The sequence below is a fragment of the Schistocerca nitens genome, chromosome 8 (genome assembly GCF_023898315.1).
Source record: "Schistocerca nitens isolate TAMUIC-IGC-003100 chromosome 8, iqSchNite1.1, whole genome shotgun sequence".
Taxonomy (NCBI): Eukaryota; Metazoa; Arthropoda; class Insecta; order Orthoptera; family Acrididae; genus Schistocerca; species Schistocerca nitens.
In genome coordinates, this window is record NC_064621.1 from 108,908,047 (window position 1) to 108,927,554 (window position 19,508).

General features: G+C 38.5%; 1 protein-coding gene across 5 annotated transcripts in view; it reads right to left on the reverse strand.

The window, feature by feature from the left end:
* The window catches only part of LOC126198697 (phosphatidylinositol phosphatase PTPRQ-like), a 485,978-nt gene that overhangs the window by 134,435 nt on the left and 332,035 nt on the right, over positions 1-19,508 (reverse strand). For all 5 annotated transcript variants that reach the window (XM_049935195.1, XM_049935196.1, XM_049935193.1 and 2 more), the window contains one exon: positions 17,653-17,729. In XM_049935195.1, coding sequence (XP_049791152.1) covers positions 17,653-17,729 — 77 coding nt within the window. The remainder of the gene's footprint in view (positions 1-17,652; positions 17,730-19,508) is intronic.

Below are 19,508 nucleotides of genomic sequence, written 5' to 3' on the forward strand. Positions count from 1 at the left end.
GGTTGTCATTCTATACCCATTTTTTTTAATTCAGATCAATTCATAGGTGATCTCCCTTTGATGAAATAGATCTTCCGAATCATTAAAATGATGGTGGTAGAAAGGAGCATGGACTGTTGTCAAAAAAGCTGAACATTATTTGGATATCAGTTTATTAATGGAGAAGATTCATGAAAACTGATCAGTGCCTATACTAGCTATGTGGAACCACTTCTTGACTTTCTGCCTCAGGAAAGTTACTCTAACTTCTTGTGTAAAACTTGCGTTAGTCAGACTTCTATACCACATACTTCCTGGCAACACATGATAAGCTTCCATTGCACACATACTAAGCACACAATAATGTGACAAACAATTTAAGTAATTTAATGTACTCAAAATGCAAAATAACCTGAATGTAAATAAGTGAGGAAAATGATTAAATTAGTAACTTGTTGCTATCTGCATCAGCTACTGTTACTGATATGACAGAACTGTTGAAAGACAGTTGGTGGTACAACTTCTGTTAATGTGTGTATGTGTGTGTGTGTGTGTGTGTGTGTGTGTGTTTATATATTTTAGTAATTTCAATGTTTTAATGAATGAATGAGACTTGCATGCATGTACTAAATGTTTCCTGTCCAAATTATTTATGTCATTTAGTCAGATAATCCACTAATAACTGTAATATCACAGTTCTGCTGGTTAGCAATCTGCTTAGCCTTTTGACCCAATTAACAAAATATGTGATCTTTGTGCTATTATGATATCAACAGCTTTCACAGCTTAAAAAATAATACAAATTGTCAGTAGAAACAACCATTCTTCCCATGCTCCATACCTGAATGGAATGGCAAGAAATCTTAATAACTGGTGCAATTGGATGTACCCTGTGATACATCAGCTTCCTGTACATCCTTCCAACAACATTGTGGAAAACAAAATGAACAAGAAAGAAGAACAAAAATACAATGCCACTGATGATTCTAATTTAAACTAAAGGTATATGATACTGTAAATATGACTCCCAATTATAAAATCATGAATATACCTGATCTAAAAATTTAACACCATAATGTACAATCCCTGTGTAATAAGATCGATGAAATTAACATACTGTTAACAGAGGAACTTAAAGATATCTCAGTGTTATTCATTTCTGAGCACTGGCTTAACTCAGAATTTATCCAGAATATGAAAATAAACAAATTCATTTTGTATTCTTACTACTGCAGGTAAAACAGCGCGCAGGGTGGGGTGGCAATCTACACAAAGGAAAAATGTAGATTTTATAACCCTATCTGACTTAACTAGAACAAATGTTGAAAAGGATTGTGAAATTGCAGCTACAAAAATTACTCACTTCAACCTGGTTATTGCTACAGTTTACTGATCACCATCTGGAAATATTGAACTTTTCTTAAACAAAATGGAGTCATTGCTAAATAAAGTAAATAAAATGGATTGTGTGTTGATAATCTGTGGTGACTTCAATATTGATTTCCTCACAAGTAGTGGAAATAGAGAGACCCTTTTGAATCTTGCAACATCCTATAATGTAAGGGCTGAAGTAAAAGCTGCTACCCAAGTAACAGAAACTTGCCAAACAGCTCTAGATCAGTTTCTAGTCTAGAAGAGTTTATACAACACTCACCAAAAATTTTCAGTGCTGGTTTTAGTGACCATCTTGCTCAAATATTAAGCACAAAAGTAAAATGCAGTATTATTAGCAACATGTTTTTAAGAACCTCATGTAGAAGTTATAATGAGGATAATGTAAACTACTTCAACAACTTATTACAGAAAGAAAAACGGTCAGAAGTGTACAAAATTAATGACACAAATGAAAAATTCAGCACTTTCATTGACACATTAACTCAGTTGTTTCAAATTGCATTCCCACTGAAAACTGTAACAATACAGGGGAACTCTAGAACAAACAGCTGGATCACAAGGGGAATGGGGGTTCATGCCAGCAGAAAAGACGACTTCATGAAATATGTAACTCAAAAGATTCCTTACCTCAAGTATGTGTATACTATAAAAAATACTCCAAAATATTAAGGAAAGTAATAAAAGCAGCAAAACTAATGCATAATGATGAATACATTTATAATTCAACTAATAAATCAAAGGCTATGTTGAGTGTTATAAAAAAAAAGAATCTGGAAATACAGACAATCTTGCAAAAAGTAACAAACCCCTTAGAAGTAGCCAACACATTTAACAATTTTTTCACTTGTGTTGCTGATAATATGTCACAATCAAACTTTAAGATCACCCAGGCAAATGAATATAAATAAGTGCATGTTGAGGATCAATGTACATCAGTTCTGTTTCACAAAATGAAGTAGCTAAAGCAATGAAAGGACTAAAAAATTCCAACCCTGCAGGCAGTGATGGTTTACCTGCAATAATATTAATGAAGAGTGCATCAAACCTAATTGAAATACTCACTCACTTATGTGACTGCTCACTTCAGGCAGGCACTTTCCCTGATGTATTGAAAACATCAAAAGTTGTTCCAGTATATTAAAAAGGTGAGAAAGCTAATGTAAATAACTACAGGCCCATCACAATTTCCTCTTGCATCTCTGATGTATTTAAAATGGTTGTGTATTACAAACTTGTGAAATTTATAAATAAAAACAGCATCCTATGCCATGAAAAACATGGATTCAGAAATAAGGCATCAATGGCACATGTTATTTACAACTGCAATTCCATCCTAAACCTGATGGACAGAAACCAGGAATGAACAGGAGTATTTATTTACTTGTCAAAAGCTTTTGACATGGTGGATCATAAAATTCTGCTATAAGAGTTTGAAAGATATGGTACTTGAGGTCTGTCCAACAAATGGATCAGCTCCTTCCTGACTAATCATAAGTAAACAGTATGCATCAAGCACACAAATAACGAACTAAAAACTGTGTCTGAACACTTATCTGACTATAAACAAATTAAAAGTGGTGTACCACAATGATCAGTAATGGGACCCCTTCTGTTCCTGCTGTACATAAATGATCTAAACTTAAATGTTAATGCACATAAAACAATCATATTTGCAGATGATACCACAATTCTACTAAAAGGTGACAGTAATGAATAGTTACAGCAGTCAGTAACTGGGCAAAAAATAATAAGGTTGTAATAAACAGTAAGAAAACATTTCACTAAAAGTCCACTATTCTCCTAACAAGGACATATTTATCGCATTGGTCTCTATCAATGACGAATTAGTTGGTAACAATACTGAAACCAAATTCTTAGGACTTTGGCTGCATAGCAATGTCAAATGGAATAAGTATATTGAATATCTCAATGCAGAACTGAGCAAAACATGTTACCTTCTTTGCTCACTAACATCATGATGTAGTGAGAAAAAAGCAATGAATGCATATCATGCCTACTTTCATTCTCATCTTAGATATGGGGTCACTTTCTGGGAAAATGCTAAAACAGCTAATAGCACTTTTAAACTACAGAAAAGGGCCATTAGAATCTTGTTTGGGTGCAAGACTTGTAAACCTCTGTTTAAGAAATCTGGTATTCCTCCACTACCATGTGTATACATTATGAAAACCCTTTTATTCTTTGTAATAAATGTAATAGGTAAGGACTGCAGACTGCAAAAAACTGTGATATACAAGATCATTTTACCAGACAAAACAGAAACTTACATATAACCCAAATCAGCACAGATCTGTGACAAAAAGGTACTTTTCACATGGTAGTTAAGCTTTATAAGAAACTTCCTGACAACATAAAAGATGTTACTGAGGTCAGTACCTTTGGAAAATCCCTAAAGTCATATTTACAGCATCACTGCTTTTACTCCATTGAAGAATATATAAATTTGTGAAGTGTGTTATATAGGCCTAAATACTTATGTACAAAGTTTATTACTTTAACCTTAAATACTTATGCCTAGAAATGACTTTCAGCTGTATGTTTATAATTGACATTTCCAATGTCTTATGCATAAGCTGCTTTGTAGGCAACAGGACCAATAAATACAACAACATCAACAACCTCAACAACAACAGCCTCCTCATGGTGGTTTGCAGTGTATAGATGTAGTTTTCTGAAGGTGTAAGCATAACGTGGCAATAAACTGACTGTTAATTTTCAACACAGACAAAAATGTAGAGAAGCTATCAATCTAATATTACTAATATAATGTAATTTTTTATCTATCCAATTACATTATGTTATCGAAAATAGATTATTTTTGTTGTTATTAATCTAATATTTTTCAAGAAATGTAACAGATTTTATTGCTGCCAGCTGACATCACTACTGAAATAAAATAACTGGCATGATATTACTGCTGAATGATATTGTGCCACTACCCATAGGATGCTGGTCATCAGGAGTGCCCTCTGATGGGACTACACCAAAATTCACCACATAAGCTGGCCCAGGGCCAGTCTGAGTCAGATGCTACACAATATGCGGAGTATGCAGCAAGTGTGTTACTGGTTTGACACTGGTGTCAATATTGTGGACTTTATCTGACATAGGTGGAACTTTGATATGATGTGGACTGGATTTTGCTCTGGAATACAGATTTAAGCTAGCTTGTACTCTTTCTGAGGAGCATCCTTTATTTACCTCCTGAAGTACATAAATCGGGCCAAGTACCCATCAGCATGTGTGTAACTTGCTGTTACTGAACAGATAATTATGAATCATACAACATTATAATGGATGGGAAATATGTGACATGGTTCAACGAAAACATTAGAAAATTCTTAACAAACCAAAGAAAGCTCCATCACAGATTTAAATAATCTATAGTCTTACTGGAAAACAGAACTAAACAGAAACCAAATAAGGTTATGTCCCTTAGTTCAATATTATCTGAAGATTGAGGCTTGTGATAAGTGCCTGAAAATAACCAATGGTCAAAATTAGCTAATAGTACAGACAATAAATTGATTACAGTCTGCATGGACCATTTTTTTTCATTCTTATGAGAGAAGTGGCCAATGTAAAAAAAGTATATATTTTTTATCTTTAGCGTTCTATACCATTACATTGTAAGGTAAAAAACTTATCATTTTATGAAAGAATATGTGATACTACCAACTTGCACAAAGCCAAAAGTCTTGAAATGATTTGTGTGGAAGGAACTTAAAGTAGATTTCTTGCCCCAGAACTTCTTTTAATTCTCATAAATGCTAGTAACCTTTGATTTTACACAAACTCAGTTAATGAATAGAAACTGTATATGCATGCATTCATTGAACATGCAGGTAAGAAAATCAGGTAATGTAGATAGAAGTGGGTCATTGATCACAAAAACTAATTAATTGGTGAGCAGTACTAATATGGCAATTAGGAAAAATATGTATATCACAATGGTGATACTTGTGCTTTCATGACAACACCAATGTGGAAAAAAAGAAAGAAAGTTACTAGCTGCTTATAATATAAGGGGCATTCAAAAAGAAACAAGCCGGGGGCATAATTACAGAAACTAGTACCTGTATGTTAGAAGTATTGATCCTGGCTGTTGAGACACTTGTCCCACTGTGACACAAGGCAGTTAATGGCTGTCTCATAAAATTCCCGGGGCTGCAATGTTAAACAGTTACGCAAGTACAGCTGGATGTCGACGTCCGAGATGAATCATTTGCCCCTCAGAGCCTTTTTAAGGGGACCAAAAATGATATAATGACGGAGAGAGAGGTCTGTACTGTATAGTGGGCGGCCAAGAACCTCCCATTAGAATTTCTGCTGGAGTGCCACGACTGTGTGCCTGTATGAGGCTTTGCATTGTCGTGAAGCAGAATGACCCCACGGGTGAGACTGCCAGGTCATTTTGATTTGTTCGCTTGTTGAAGTATGGTCAAGGTTTGTGAGTAATTCTGGGCATTCACTGTTGTCCTGTGCTGCAGGAAGTGAATCAGAAGGGGCCATCTTGACCAAACAAGAACGTCAGCATTGGGACAAATGATTCACCTCGGAAGATGACATCCAGCTGTACGTACGGAACTGGTTAACAACGCAGCCCCGGGAATATTATGAGACAGCCATTCACCACCATGTCTCAAAGTGGGACAAGTGTCTCAACAGCCAGGGTTGATACTTCTAACATACAGGGAACGGCTTCCATACTATTGCCTCCGGCTTGTTTCTTTTTGAATGCCCCATATAACTGATGGTGAATTTAATTTATCTATTAAAGTTGTTCAAATCTGTTCACCAAGCAGGAGAAGCAATCACACATAAAAGAGGGTTATAGTTAGCCAAGACTTCAGAGCCAGTTGCTCCTTCTTCAGGCAGAAGGGTTGAAGGGGAAGGAAGAGGGCTGAAGGAAAAGAACTGGAAAGTTCTAGGAAAATGGGTACATTCTGGGAAAGTCACGCAGAACTGCAGGTCAGGGGAGACTTATTGGACAGGATGAGTCACATCCCATCTGGTAAGTCTCCCCTCACCTGCAGTTCTGGGTGACTTTCCCATAATGTACCCATTTTCCTAGAACTTTCCAGTTCTCTTCCTTCAGCCCTCTTCCTACCCCTTCAACCCTTCTGCCTGAAGAAGGAGCCGCTGGCTCCAAAGGCTTACCTAACTATAACCTTCTTTTATGTGTGTGTTCTGTCGACACTTCATGAGTACATTCTTTTATTTTTCCAATTTCATGATATTGTCAAAAATTGATTGTTTTGTTGTTATAAAGTTGTTCACATGCTACTCACAAGATATGGAAGGTAACACACACATAGTGACAACTACATTTCAAATTAGAATGTGATATGTTCTTGAATTTTCAGTGAGTATGATTACAATTACTGTTCATATGTATCCTTCATGATGCAAGAAAACTTATTTTCTATATTACATCATAGGCATATATGTATGATGAGATAAAAGAAATTATTCAGATAGTCAAGGGAGACGAAAATTTAATAGTCATGAGTGACTGGAATTCGGTAGTAGTCAAAGGGAGAGAAGGAAACTTAGTAGGTGAATATGGGCTGGGGGGAAGAAATGACAGAGGAAGCCGCCTGGTAGAATTTTGCACAGAGCACAACTTAATCATAGCTAACACTTGGTTCAAGAATCACAAAAGAAGGTTCTATACATGGAAGAAGCCTGGAGATACTGACAGGTTTCAGATAGATTATATAATGGTAAGACAGAGATTTAGGAACCAGGTTTTAAATTGTATGACATTTTCAGGGGCAGATGTGGACACTGACCACAATCTATTGGTTATGATCTGTAGATTAAAACTAAAGAAACTGCAAAAAGGTGGAAATTTAAGAAGATGGGACCTGGATAAACTGACTAAACCAGAGGTTGTACAGAGTTTCAGGGAGAGCATAAGGGAACAATTGACAGGAATGGGGGAAAGAAATACAGTAGAAGAAGAATGGGTAGCTTTGAGGGATGAAGTAGTGAAGGCAGCAGAGGATAAAGTAGGTAAAGAGATGAGGGCTACTAGAAATCCTTGGGTAACAGAAGAAATATTGAACTTAATTGATGAAAGGAGAAAATATAAAAATGCAGTAAATGAAGCAGGCAAAAAGGAGTACAAACGTCTCAAAAATGAGATCGACAGGAAGTGCAAAACGGCTAAGCAGGGTTGGCCAGAGGACAAATGTAAGGATGTAGAGGCTTATCTCACTAGGGGTAAGATAGAAACTGCCTACAGGAAAATTAAAAAGACCTTTGGAGAAAAGAGAACAACTTGTATGAATATCAAGAGCTCAGATGGAAACCCAGTTCTAAGCAAAGAAGGGAAAGCAGAAAGGTGGAAGGAGTATATAAAGGGTCTGTACAAGGGTGATATACTTGAGGACAATATTATGGAAATGGAAGAGGATGTAGATGAAGATGAAATGGGAGATACGATACTGCGTGAAGAGTTTGACAGAGCACTGAAAGACCTGAGTCAAAAGAAGGCCCCAGGCATAGACAACATTCCATTAGAACTACTGACAGCCTTGGGAGAGCCAGTCCTGACAAAATTCTACCATCTGGTGAGCAAGATATATGAGACAGGCGAAATTCCCTCAGACTTCAAGAAGAATATAATAATTCCAATCCCAAAGATAGTAGGTGTTGACAGTTGTGAAAATTATCGAGCTATCAGTTTAATAAGTCACAACTGCAAAATACTAATGCGAATTCTTTACAGAGGAATGGAAAAACTAGTAAAACCAACGTCGGGGAAGATCAAGGAAAGGCAAACCTACATTTCTAGCATTTGTAGACTTAGAGAAAGCTTTTGATAATGTTGACTGGAATACTCTCTTTCAAATTCTGAAGGTGGCGAGGGTAAAATACAGGGAGCGAAAGGCTATTTACAATTTGTACAGAAACCAGATGGCAGTTATAAGAGTCGAGGGACATGAAAGGGAAGCAGTGGATGGGAAGGGAGTGAGACAGGGTTGTAGCCTCTCCCTGATGTTATTCAATCTGTATATTGAGCAGGCAGTGAAGGAAACAAAAGAAAAATTTGGAGTAGGTATTAAAATCCATAAAGAAGAAATAAAAACTTTGAGGTTTGCCAATGACATTGTAATTCTGTCAGAGACAGCAACATACTTGGAAGAGCAGTTGAACGGAATGGATAGTGTCTTGAAAGGAGGATATAAGATGAACATCAACAAAAGCAAGACGAGGATAATGGAATTTAGTCAAATTAAGTCGGGTAATGCTCAGGGAATTAGATTAGGAAATGAGACACTTAAAATAGTAAAGGAGTTTTGCTATTTGGGGAGCAAAATAACTGATGATGGTCGAAGTAGAGAGGATATAAAATGTAGACTGGCAATGGCAAGGAAGGCATTTCTGAAGAAGAGAAATTTGTTAACATCGAGTATAGATTTAAGTGTCAGGAAGTCATTTCTGAAAGTATTTGTATGGAGTGTAGCCATGTATGGAAGTGAAACATGGATGATAAATAGTTTGGACAAGAAGAGAATAGAATCTTTTGAGATGTGGTGCTACAGAAGAATGCTGAAGATTAGATGGGTAGATCACATAACTAATGAGGAGGTACTGAATAGGATTGGGGAGAAGAGAAGTTTGTGGCACAACTTGACTAGAAGAAGGGATCGGTTGGTAGGACATGTTCTGAGGCATCAAGGGATCACCAATTTAGTACTGGATGGCAGCGTGGAGGGTAAAAATTGTAAAGGGAGACCAAGATATGAATACACTAAGCAGATTCAGAAGGATGTAGTTTGCAGTAGTTACTGGGAGATGAAGAAGCTTGCACAGGATAGAGTAGCATGGAGAGCTGCATCAAACCAGTCTCAGGCCCTGAAGACCACAACAACAACAACAGGCATGTTTGGGTGCAAGAGGTGAATCAGTTAAGAATTGTGACAGGGCTGGAGAGGGGGGTGGGGGGAACAGGTGGAAGATTTAAGCTAATTGGTAGAATACTAAGAAAATGCAGTCCATCCTCCACTCCCAAATGATATGCTAGACCTGAGTTTCTATGTTATTTCCTGTAGTAATTTACTTGTTGACAGGTTTCCAGAATGTTGTTGGACAGGAGAGAAAGGCCATCAGTGAATACCAGGCAGTTTAAAATCATACATATTTGAAGGTTTGTATTGATTTTCAAAAGTTTCCTGAGTTCTTGAAAGTTAAAAGCTTATTGAAAGATTCTGTCATTTCTCTGTCCTCAGTTGTCAACATTAATGTAAAGTTGGAGGGGGTGGAAGACAGCTGTATTGTCTTCCGAAAGTATTATATTAGCCCCTGAGATTTCTTCAGCGGAATTGGTCATCTTTTTCTGATATTGTCTTTTGATTATTATGATCAAATACTATAGAATATGATGATGGTCCTAAACCCATTTAGAATTGCAAGTGATTATAGACTTGTAAGATATAGAGTAAAATTTGAAACAATGCTAGAAGGAAGAGAGTCATAAGAGAGGATTTCAGAAAGGTACACTATGAGTATTTACTTCAGTATAGTGAAGTATAAATGATCAAATTAAGCAGCATGTTCAGCATTTCATTAATGCAGAATTTAGAGGAAAGGGATAATTATTTATCAAACATACTAATACATACAACAAAAGGTTTTCATGACTAATTTATTACAAATCTGTTATAGTTGCAGAACAAACTGAAACAATGATAAATCCAGGATAGAATGCAGCAATACTAGGAAATTGTCCAGGAACCTGATCAACATGCTCAATGTCACCTTAAAAAACTCTCTACCCTTTTCCTATACCCACCATGAACTACCACTATCCACCACCTCCACAACAACCGCCAATCATCCCCCACATCTCCTCATAGCTGACAAACCCTGTCTCACAGACTTTCTACATTCACCCCCCCCCCCCCTCTCAAAAACTCCTTCCCACCACTATACAAAATCCAGAACCTAAACAGTCCCAAAACACACTCACGAACATTTCCTCCAACAACCTTAGCGTCACATATGTGTAAGCCCTTTCCTAAGATCTCACATTCTGCCCCACTCCCAAATTCAGCCAAAGACCAATGCTGAACAATTCCTGACTCAGTCCACTCCTCCATCCAACTGTGAACCATTCCTACTGCGCTCAATATCACCCCCTGTTAACTTTCCAGAATTTCGTAACCTCAAACCTAGCCTCACCACCATTCCCCAGATCCCTAAGTAAGCAAACTAACAGAAAGAACTGCAATCCACCAAGTAAAAACTGATTCCAACATAATCCTACCTGTTGACACAGACTCCACTACTGTTGTTTTGAACTGCTAGGACCACCTGACAGAAGGTCTCCACCAGCTGTCAGATTCATTCACCTACAAACCCTGCCACAGTGACCCAATTCCAGAAATCCAGCAGGATCTCCAATCTCTCCTCAAATCCTTAGGCCCATCCCAGAACCTTTCCCTGGAGTCCATCTCTCACCTCACCCCTACTACACCCCACACTACATTCTACATACTTTGTGAAGTCCATAAACGCAACCACTTAGGACACCCCACTGTGGCCAGTTACTGTACCCCCACTGAAAGAATCTCTACTCTCGTAGACCAACACCTTCAGCATATTACTGACAACTTACCCTCCTATATAAAAGATACCAACCATCTCCTCCATTTATTCCCCACAGTTGCTGTTCCTTTACTACATGGTGCCTTGTTCACTGCTGTTGATGCCACCTCCCTTTACACTATCATCTCTAATGCCCAAGGCCTTACTGCTATTGAACATTGTCTTTCCCAATTTCTGACAGATTCCAAACCTACAACCTCCTTCCTAGTCACTGTGACCAACTATATCCTCACCCATAACTACTTCTTCTTTGAAGCTATTATGTACAAACAAATCCAGGGTATGGCTATGGGCACCCACATGGCACCATCCTATGCCAACCTATTCGCAGACTGTAATTACTCTCTCAACTTTGTAAAAAAGCACATCTGAGCCTTATCTCTCCAGTCACTCACCACCTCCCAAAGTCCCACCATCTGGCCACAGAGGAACATTCCCCTCTTGACTCAGTACCACCCAGGACTGGACAACTGAATCATATTATCTGCCAGGATTTCGACTACCATTCATCATGCCCTGAAATGAGGAATGTCCTATCCACTATCAATCCCACCTCTCCAACAGTGACATTCCACCACCTATCAAACATATGCAATATCCTTGTCCATCTCTAGACAACCCCTTCTCCCAACCCCTTGCCTCATATCCCTGTAATAAACCTAGATGCAAGACCTGTCCCATACATCCTCTCACCACCACCAACTCCAGTCCAGTCAAAAGCATCATCTATCTCATCAAAGGCAAGGTTACCTGTAAAACCAGTCATGTAATCTACAAGCTAAGCTGCAACCACTGTGTTGCATTCGTGGGCATGAGACACAACAAGTTCTCTGTCTGCATGAAAGGCCATCGACAAACTGTGGCCAAGGAACAGTTGAACCACCATGTTGCTGAGCATGCCACCCAACATGATATTCTTCATTTCAATGACTGCTTCACAGTATTTTCCATCTGGATCCTTCCCACCAACACCAACTTTTCTGAAATGTGCCCAGCGGAACTCTTCCTGCAATATATCCTATGTTCCCGTAACCTTCCTGGCCTCAACCTTCATTGGTCATTGTCTTTACCCAACTAGCCCCTTCTCTGTTCCAATTCTGGCACTGCACAGCCCTCTGTTCCACCAGTTCACCCACAATCTTTTTACTTCTCTCCTTTTCTACTAACCCCCCAATTTTACCCTCTGTCCAACATCCCCACTACACTTAGCTGCCCTGTCCTCTCTCCACCTCGCCCCTGTATGCTCCCACAAGCAGCACTTTACCATTCCCACCCCTACTTTCTATCCCTCCCCCTACCAGTCCCAGCCTCCTTCTTACCCCCACCACCTGGTTGCTTCTCCAAATATGCACTGCTGTCAGGCTTCAGCAGCTAGAGACTGTGTTTATATGTGTGTGAGTTGCATTTGCATAAGTGTTTGTGTATGTTTTCTATTTCCAACAAAGGCCTTGCTGTCTGAAAGCTCACTTTCTGACATTCTTTTTGTTGTGCCTACCTGTAACTCAGCATCTCCACTGCATCGTGAGTAGCAACTATCATTTCTTAACATTTTTACAGTTGCAGTACGTATATTTTGGTGATTAGCTTCAAACCACTGCAGTGCTGCCTCAGTAGCTCAGACTTGAGGATGGCCCAGTCAGTTTGAAACTAGCCATTAAAATACATGTACTACAACTGTGACAGAAGTAATAAACTCTTAATTTAAAAAAAATGGTTGCTGGCCCTACATCAACAAAATGTCAAAACTGCACAAAAGGTTTTGTGTATATGAGGGAAGCAAAACACAAGAAAAATCTAAAGTAGAACAAAGAAGCTATTAAAGACAAAGTTGGAGTTTCAAGCAAATGTTACAGTAAAAATGCAAAATATCTCAAACTAACTAACTTATTTGGAAATGATTTCAAGAGTATGTGAGAAGATAAGAATGAAAGGGTGATATAAAAGATGATTTAAAACAATATACAAGCCACAACAGTAGTTGCCCCCCCCATGAACCATGGACCTTGCCGTTGGTGGGGAGGCTTGCGTGCCTCAGCGATACAGATAGCCGTACCGTGGGTACAACCACAACGGAGGGGTATCTGTTGAGAGGCCAGACAAACGTGTGGTTCCTGAAGAGGGGCAGCAGCCTTTTCAGTAGTTGCAAGGGCAACAGTCTGGATGATTGACTGATCTGGCCTTGTAACAATAACCAAAACGGCCTTGCTGTGCTGGTACTGCGAACGGCTGAAAGCAAGGGGAAACTACGGCCGTAATTTTTCCCGAGGGCATGCAGCTTTACTGTATGATTAAATGATGATGGCGTCCTCTTGGGTAAAATATTCCGGAGGTAAAATAGTCCCCCATTCGGATCTCCGGGCGGGGACTACTCAAGAGGATGTCGTTATCAGGAGAAAGAAAACTGGCGTTCTACGGATCGGAGCGTGGAATGTCAGGTCCCTTAATCGGGCAGGTAAGTTAGAAAATTTGAAAAGGGAAATGGATAGGTTAAAGTTAGATATAGTGGGAATTAGTGAAGTTCGGTGGCGGGAGGAACAAGACTTCTGGTCAGGCGACTACAGGGTTATAAACACAAAGTCAAATATGGGTAATGCAGGAGTAGGTTTAATAATGAATAGGAAAATAGCAACGCGGGTAAGCTACTACAAACAGCTTAGTGAACGCATTATTGTGGCCAAGATAGATACGAAGCCCACACCTACTACAGTAGTACAAGTTTATATGCCAACTAGCTCTGCTGATGACGAAGAAATTGAAGAAATGTATGATGAAATAAAAGAAATTATTCAGATAGTGAAGGGAGACGAAAATTTAATAGTCATGGGTGACTGGAATTCGAGTGTAGGAAAAGGGAGAGAAGGAAACGTAGTAGGTGAATATGGATTGGGGCTAAGAAATGAAAGAGGAAGCCGCCTGGTAGAATTTTGCACAGAGCACAACTTAATCATAGCTAACACTTGGTTTAAGAATCATGATAGAAGGTTGTATACATGGAAGAACCCTGGAGATACTAAAAGGTATCAGATAGATTATATAATGGTAAGACAGAGATTTAGGAACCAGGTTTTAAATTGTAAGACATTTCCAGGGGCAGATGTGGACTCTGACCACAATCTATTGGTTATGACCTGTAGATTAAAACTGAAGAAACTGCAAAAAGGTGGGAATTTAAGGAGATGGGACCTGGATAAACTGAAAGAACCAGAGGTTGTACAGAGTTTCAGGGAGAGCATAAGGGAACAATTGACTGGAATGGGGGAAAGAAACACAGTAGAAGAAGAATGGGTAGCTTTGAGGGATGAAGTAGTGAAGGCAGCAGAGGATAAAGTAGGTAAAAAGACGAGGGCTAGTAGAAATCCTTGGGTAACAGAAGAAATATTGAGTTTAATTGATGAAAGGAGAAAATATAAAAATGCAGTAAATGAAGCAGGCAAAAAGGAATACAAACGTCTCAAAAATGAGATTGACAGGAAGTGCAAAATGGCTAAGCAGGGATGGCTAGAGGACAAATGTAAGGATGTAGAGGCTTATCTCACTAGGGGTAAGATAGATACTGCCTACAGGAAAATTAAAGAGACCTTTGGAGATAAGAGAACCACTTCTATGAACATCAAGAGCTCAGATGGGAACCCAGTTCTAAGCAAAGAAGGGAAAGCAGAAAGGTGGAAGGAGTATATAGAGGGTCTATACAAGGGCGATGTACTTGAGGACAATATTATGGAAATGGAAGAGGATGTAGATGAAGATCAAATGGGAGATAAGATACTGCGTGAAGAGTTTGACAGAGCACTGAAAGACCTGAGTCGAAACAAGGCCCCCGGAGTAGACAACATTCCATTGGAACTACTGACGGCCTTGGGAGAGCCAGTCCTGACAAAGCTCTACCATCTGGTGAGCAAGATGTATGAAACAGGCGAAATACCCTCAGACTTCAAGAAGAATATAATAATTCCAATACCAAAGAAAGCAGGTGTTGACAGATGTGAGAATTACCGAACAATCAGTTTAATAAGCCACAGCTGCAAAATACTAACACGAATTCTTTACAGACGAATGGAAAAACTGGTAGAAGCCGACCTCGGGGAAGATCAGTTTGGATTCCGTAGAAATACTGGAACACGTGAGGCAATACTGACCTTACGACTTATCTTAGAAGAAAGATTAAGAAAAGGCAAGCCTACGTTTCTAGCATTTGTAGACTTAGAGAAAGCTTTTGACAATGTTGACTGGAACACTCTCTTTCAAATTCTAAAGGTGGCAGGGGTAAAATACAGGGAGCGAAAGGCTATTTACAATTTGTACAGAAACCAGATGGCAGTTATAAGAGTCGAGGGACACGAAAGGGAAGCAGCAGTTGGGAAGGGAGTAAGACAGGGTTGTAGCCTCTCCCCGATGTTATTCAATCTGTATATTGAGCAAGCAGTGAAGGAAACAAAAGAAAAATTCGGAGTAGGTATTAAAATCCATGGAGAAGAAATAAAAACTTTGAGGTTCGCCGATGACATTGTAATTCTGTCAGAGACAGCAAAGGACTTGGAAGAGCAGTTGAACGGAATGGATGGTGTCTTGAAGGGAGGATATAAGATGAACATCAACAAAAGCAAAACGAGGATAATGGAATGTAGTCGAAGTAAGTCGGGTGATGTTGAGGGTATTAGATTAGGAAATGAGACACTTAAAGTAGTAAAGGAGTTTTGCTATTTGGGGAGCAAAATAACCGATGATGGTCGAAGTAGAGAGGATATAAAATGTAGACTGGCAATGGCAAGGAAAGCGTTTCTGAAGAAGAGAAATTTGTTAACATCGAGTATAGATTTAAGTGTCAGGAAGTCTTTTCTGAAAGTATTTGTATGGAGTGTAGCCATGTATGGAAGTGAAACATGGACGATAAATAGTTTGGACAAGAAGAGAATAGAAGCTTTCGAAATGTGGTGCTACAGAAGAATGCTGAAGATTAGATGGGTAGATCACATAACTAATGAGGAGGTACTGAATCGGATTGGGGAGAAGAGGAGTTTGTGGCACAACTTGACCAGAAGAAGGGATCGGTTGGTAGGACATGTTCTGAGGCATCAAGGGATCACCAATTTAGTATTGGAGGGCAGCGTGGAGGGTAAAAATCGTAGGGGGAGACCAAGAGATGCATACACTAAGCAGATTCAGAAGGATGTAGGTTGCAGTAGGTACTGGGAGATGAAGAAGCTTGCACAGGATAGAGTAGCATGGAGAGCTGCATCAAACCAGTCTCAGGACTGAAGACCACAACAACAACAACAACAGTAGTTGATGTGTGGACACACATTTCATCAGCTATGACGACGGATGATACAGTAAGAAACAAGAGGAGTAAGTTTTTCAAACATAATAAGACTTATATACAAGTTTATATAACTTAAGAGAAGGACAGTTGCTAGTCACCATACAGCAGAGATGCTAAGTCACGATAGGAACAATAAAAAGATTCACACAATCATAGCTTTCGGTTATTAAGGCCTTTGTCAGCAGTAGACACACACACACACACACACACACACACACACACACACACACACACTCACTCACACAAGCGCAACTTGCACACACGTCTGCAGTCTCAGAGAGCTGGTAGTTTCAGCTCTCTGAGACTGCAGATGTGTGTGCAAGTTGCACTTGTGTGAGTGTGTGTGTGCGTGTGGGTATGTGTGCCTACTGCTGCAGTTTTTTTAGCCCAGTTTTTTATCTTAGTGTTTTTATATCAGTGTTTTGTCTTGATGTGCTTTGAACAGTCAGTCTTTTGGAAATGCTGTTTATATCCTGTGAAGAACAAATAAATGATGATAAAATTGAAAATACACCTGAATCTTTTATTTACATAGTTTCCACATGCAAATACAGAATCACACAAACTTTTAAAGAAGAATTCAACAAGGTGGAGGCAGCAACAAAAACAACAAGTAATGTATAATTTTTTGGTGTAACTTCCACTCATCACAATACTGCACAGAGTATTAAAAACTATGTTTATTACAGTAGAAACACTGCTTAGATCATATCAGTTTGACTTTTGGATTCATTATTAAAGAGAGGTTGGTAGAGTTACAAGTGGCAGCTGGAGGAGTGCATTACTTTGGTTATGAGCCACCAATATTCATTCAGATTTTTCTAGTCTTCAGTTCCTCTCCCTAGATGTCAGTTCAGGGATTTATAGAAGTCCTTCATACTTATGCCATTTCTACCTTGATATCTTCTTCCTGTTAAGATACGTATTTCTGGACATTTTACAATTGTTTTAAAAGTCAAACACAATATCTGGGTAATGTCTTGTGTTAAATACAACATAGCCACTTTATTCATATTATTATCCCAACTGCTTGTTTCAGTTTATATGTCTCTATCTCTTAATTGAAAGCCACAGCCTCTTTGGCCACACACAATGGTGAGTGTATGCAAGTTGTTTTTGCATGAATGTGTGTACATATTCTACGTTAAAAGAAGGCCTTTTGGCCAGAAGCTCGTATTTACAGCAGTCTCTTTGTGTGCCTGTCTGTGATTCAGCATCTCCTCTATTGGTAAGTAGCAGTCTACCCTTTTCATAATATTGTCATCAAATATTAAATAATTTATTTATGGTAGTTTCTTGTTGAAATAACAGAAAATTACCTGAATAAAAGATGCATTTATATAGTCGGATGATGGATCGCCATCAACGATATCCAACTTTACACGATTAGCATCAACTGAAATACAACAGCAAAACTTCTGCATGAGTGCACACATATGGAATATAATTACATAGTTGATTCTTACAAATACATAACACATCTTGAAACAAAGCAAAATATGCAGTTCGCAAAGAACTTTCCTTCTAATGAGTTCTCGTTTATAACTGGTGATCAGTTCTTAGTACATCACTTTTATCCACTCCATCAAACACTCCTGTAGTTATTTTCTTACATAAATTGGTTTGAATTATCCAACCAATGAAAATTTTCACTGAATAAATGTCATCACATTTTTATGTATGTAAAATTTATCATTTTAATATAAATAATTAAGACAATTCTCACTTGCACAATTTTTTAATTTCATTACATGTTTTGATCACTCTGGATCATCTTCAGGCCTACATAATGGCATCAACAACACATCTTGTCTACTCAAAACACCATATCAGAGTACACAGAGTGAACAAGACATGTTGCTGAAGCAATTACTTAGACTTGAAGATGATCTAGAGTGATTATCACAAATATCTGAGTGTAAAAGTTATATAATGTACTGTAATGGAATTACCATAAGCCATAAAAAATCTATATCCAAGTACATACTCAGAATATGTTATAAAATTCCAAAACAAACAATAGAATATCCAGGATGGAATAATGACAATATTGGTATTCACCATATAGAGGAGATGCTGAATCACAGACAGACACACAAAAAGACTGCTATACAAGTGAGCTTGGTGGCCAGAGGCAATGGTCATGTGTGTGTGATTTGTGTTTGCATGAATGTGTGTGTGTGTGTGTGTGTGTGTGTGTGTGTGTGTGTGTGTATGCTGCTTACCTTAGAAGATGGTCTTTAGGCCAAAAGACCACATCTTTAGCAATACTTTGGTTGTGCCAATGAGGCCAGAGACAGCAGTCATATGTGTGTGTGTGTGTGTGTGTGAGTTGTGCTTGCATGAATGTGTGTGCTTTGTCTACTTTAAAAGAATGCCTTTTACCAAAAGCTCACATTTTTAGCTATCTTTTTCTTGTGGCTGTCTGTGACTCAACATCTCCTCAGTATGGTGAGTAGCAATCAGGAAGTCAGGGTAATATGCAAGATAGAGATTACACTGCAGTGACCTCTGTCTTGCATATTTCCCTGTCTTCCACCTTTAAGCTCTCAGGTTTTCAAATATCATCCAATGCAGTTCCCAACAATCAATCTTTTCTTCTCATCCCATGCTGTAACTCTCCCCTGACCTGTGGTTCTGGGTGACTTTCCCAAAATCTACCCCTTTTCCTAGACCTCTCCAATTCTTTTCCTTCACTCCTCTTCCTTCCCCTTCAACCTTTCTGCCTGAAGAAGGAGCCACTGGCTCCAAAAGATTGTCAAATTACAACCTTCTAACCTTCTTTTATGTGTGTGTTCTACCACCACTAGCTGATTAGTTTCTTCATCTATCCAATTAAATTATGTATATATGAGAGTTTTGAATTAGTGATTTTTTTAGCTCCAGCTGACACAACAATGAGGTAGTGGAACGTATGATGCCACCACAATTGTCTGATACCTGTGCATCTCCAATCAAGAATATTGCTTCTTCTTAAATAAAGAGATAATTATCTATTTTTGTATGTTAACTGCTGGTAATTCATGTATGTGGACATAAATGAGACATTATCAGTTCAATTTGTGATGTGTAAAAGAATGTTTTTTCATAACACTCATAGTTAATAATGTATCTCTACCACTGTATAGTTTGTTATTATTTAACCCTCTGGCTGCTACAGTTATGCTTGCTACAT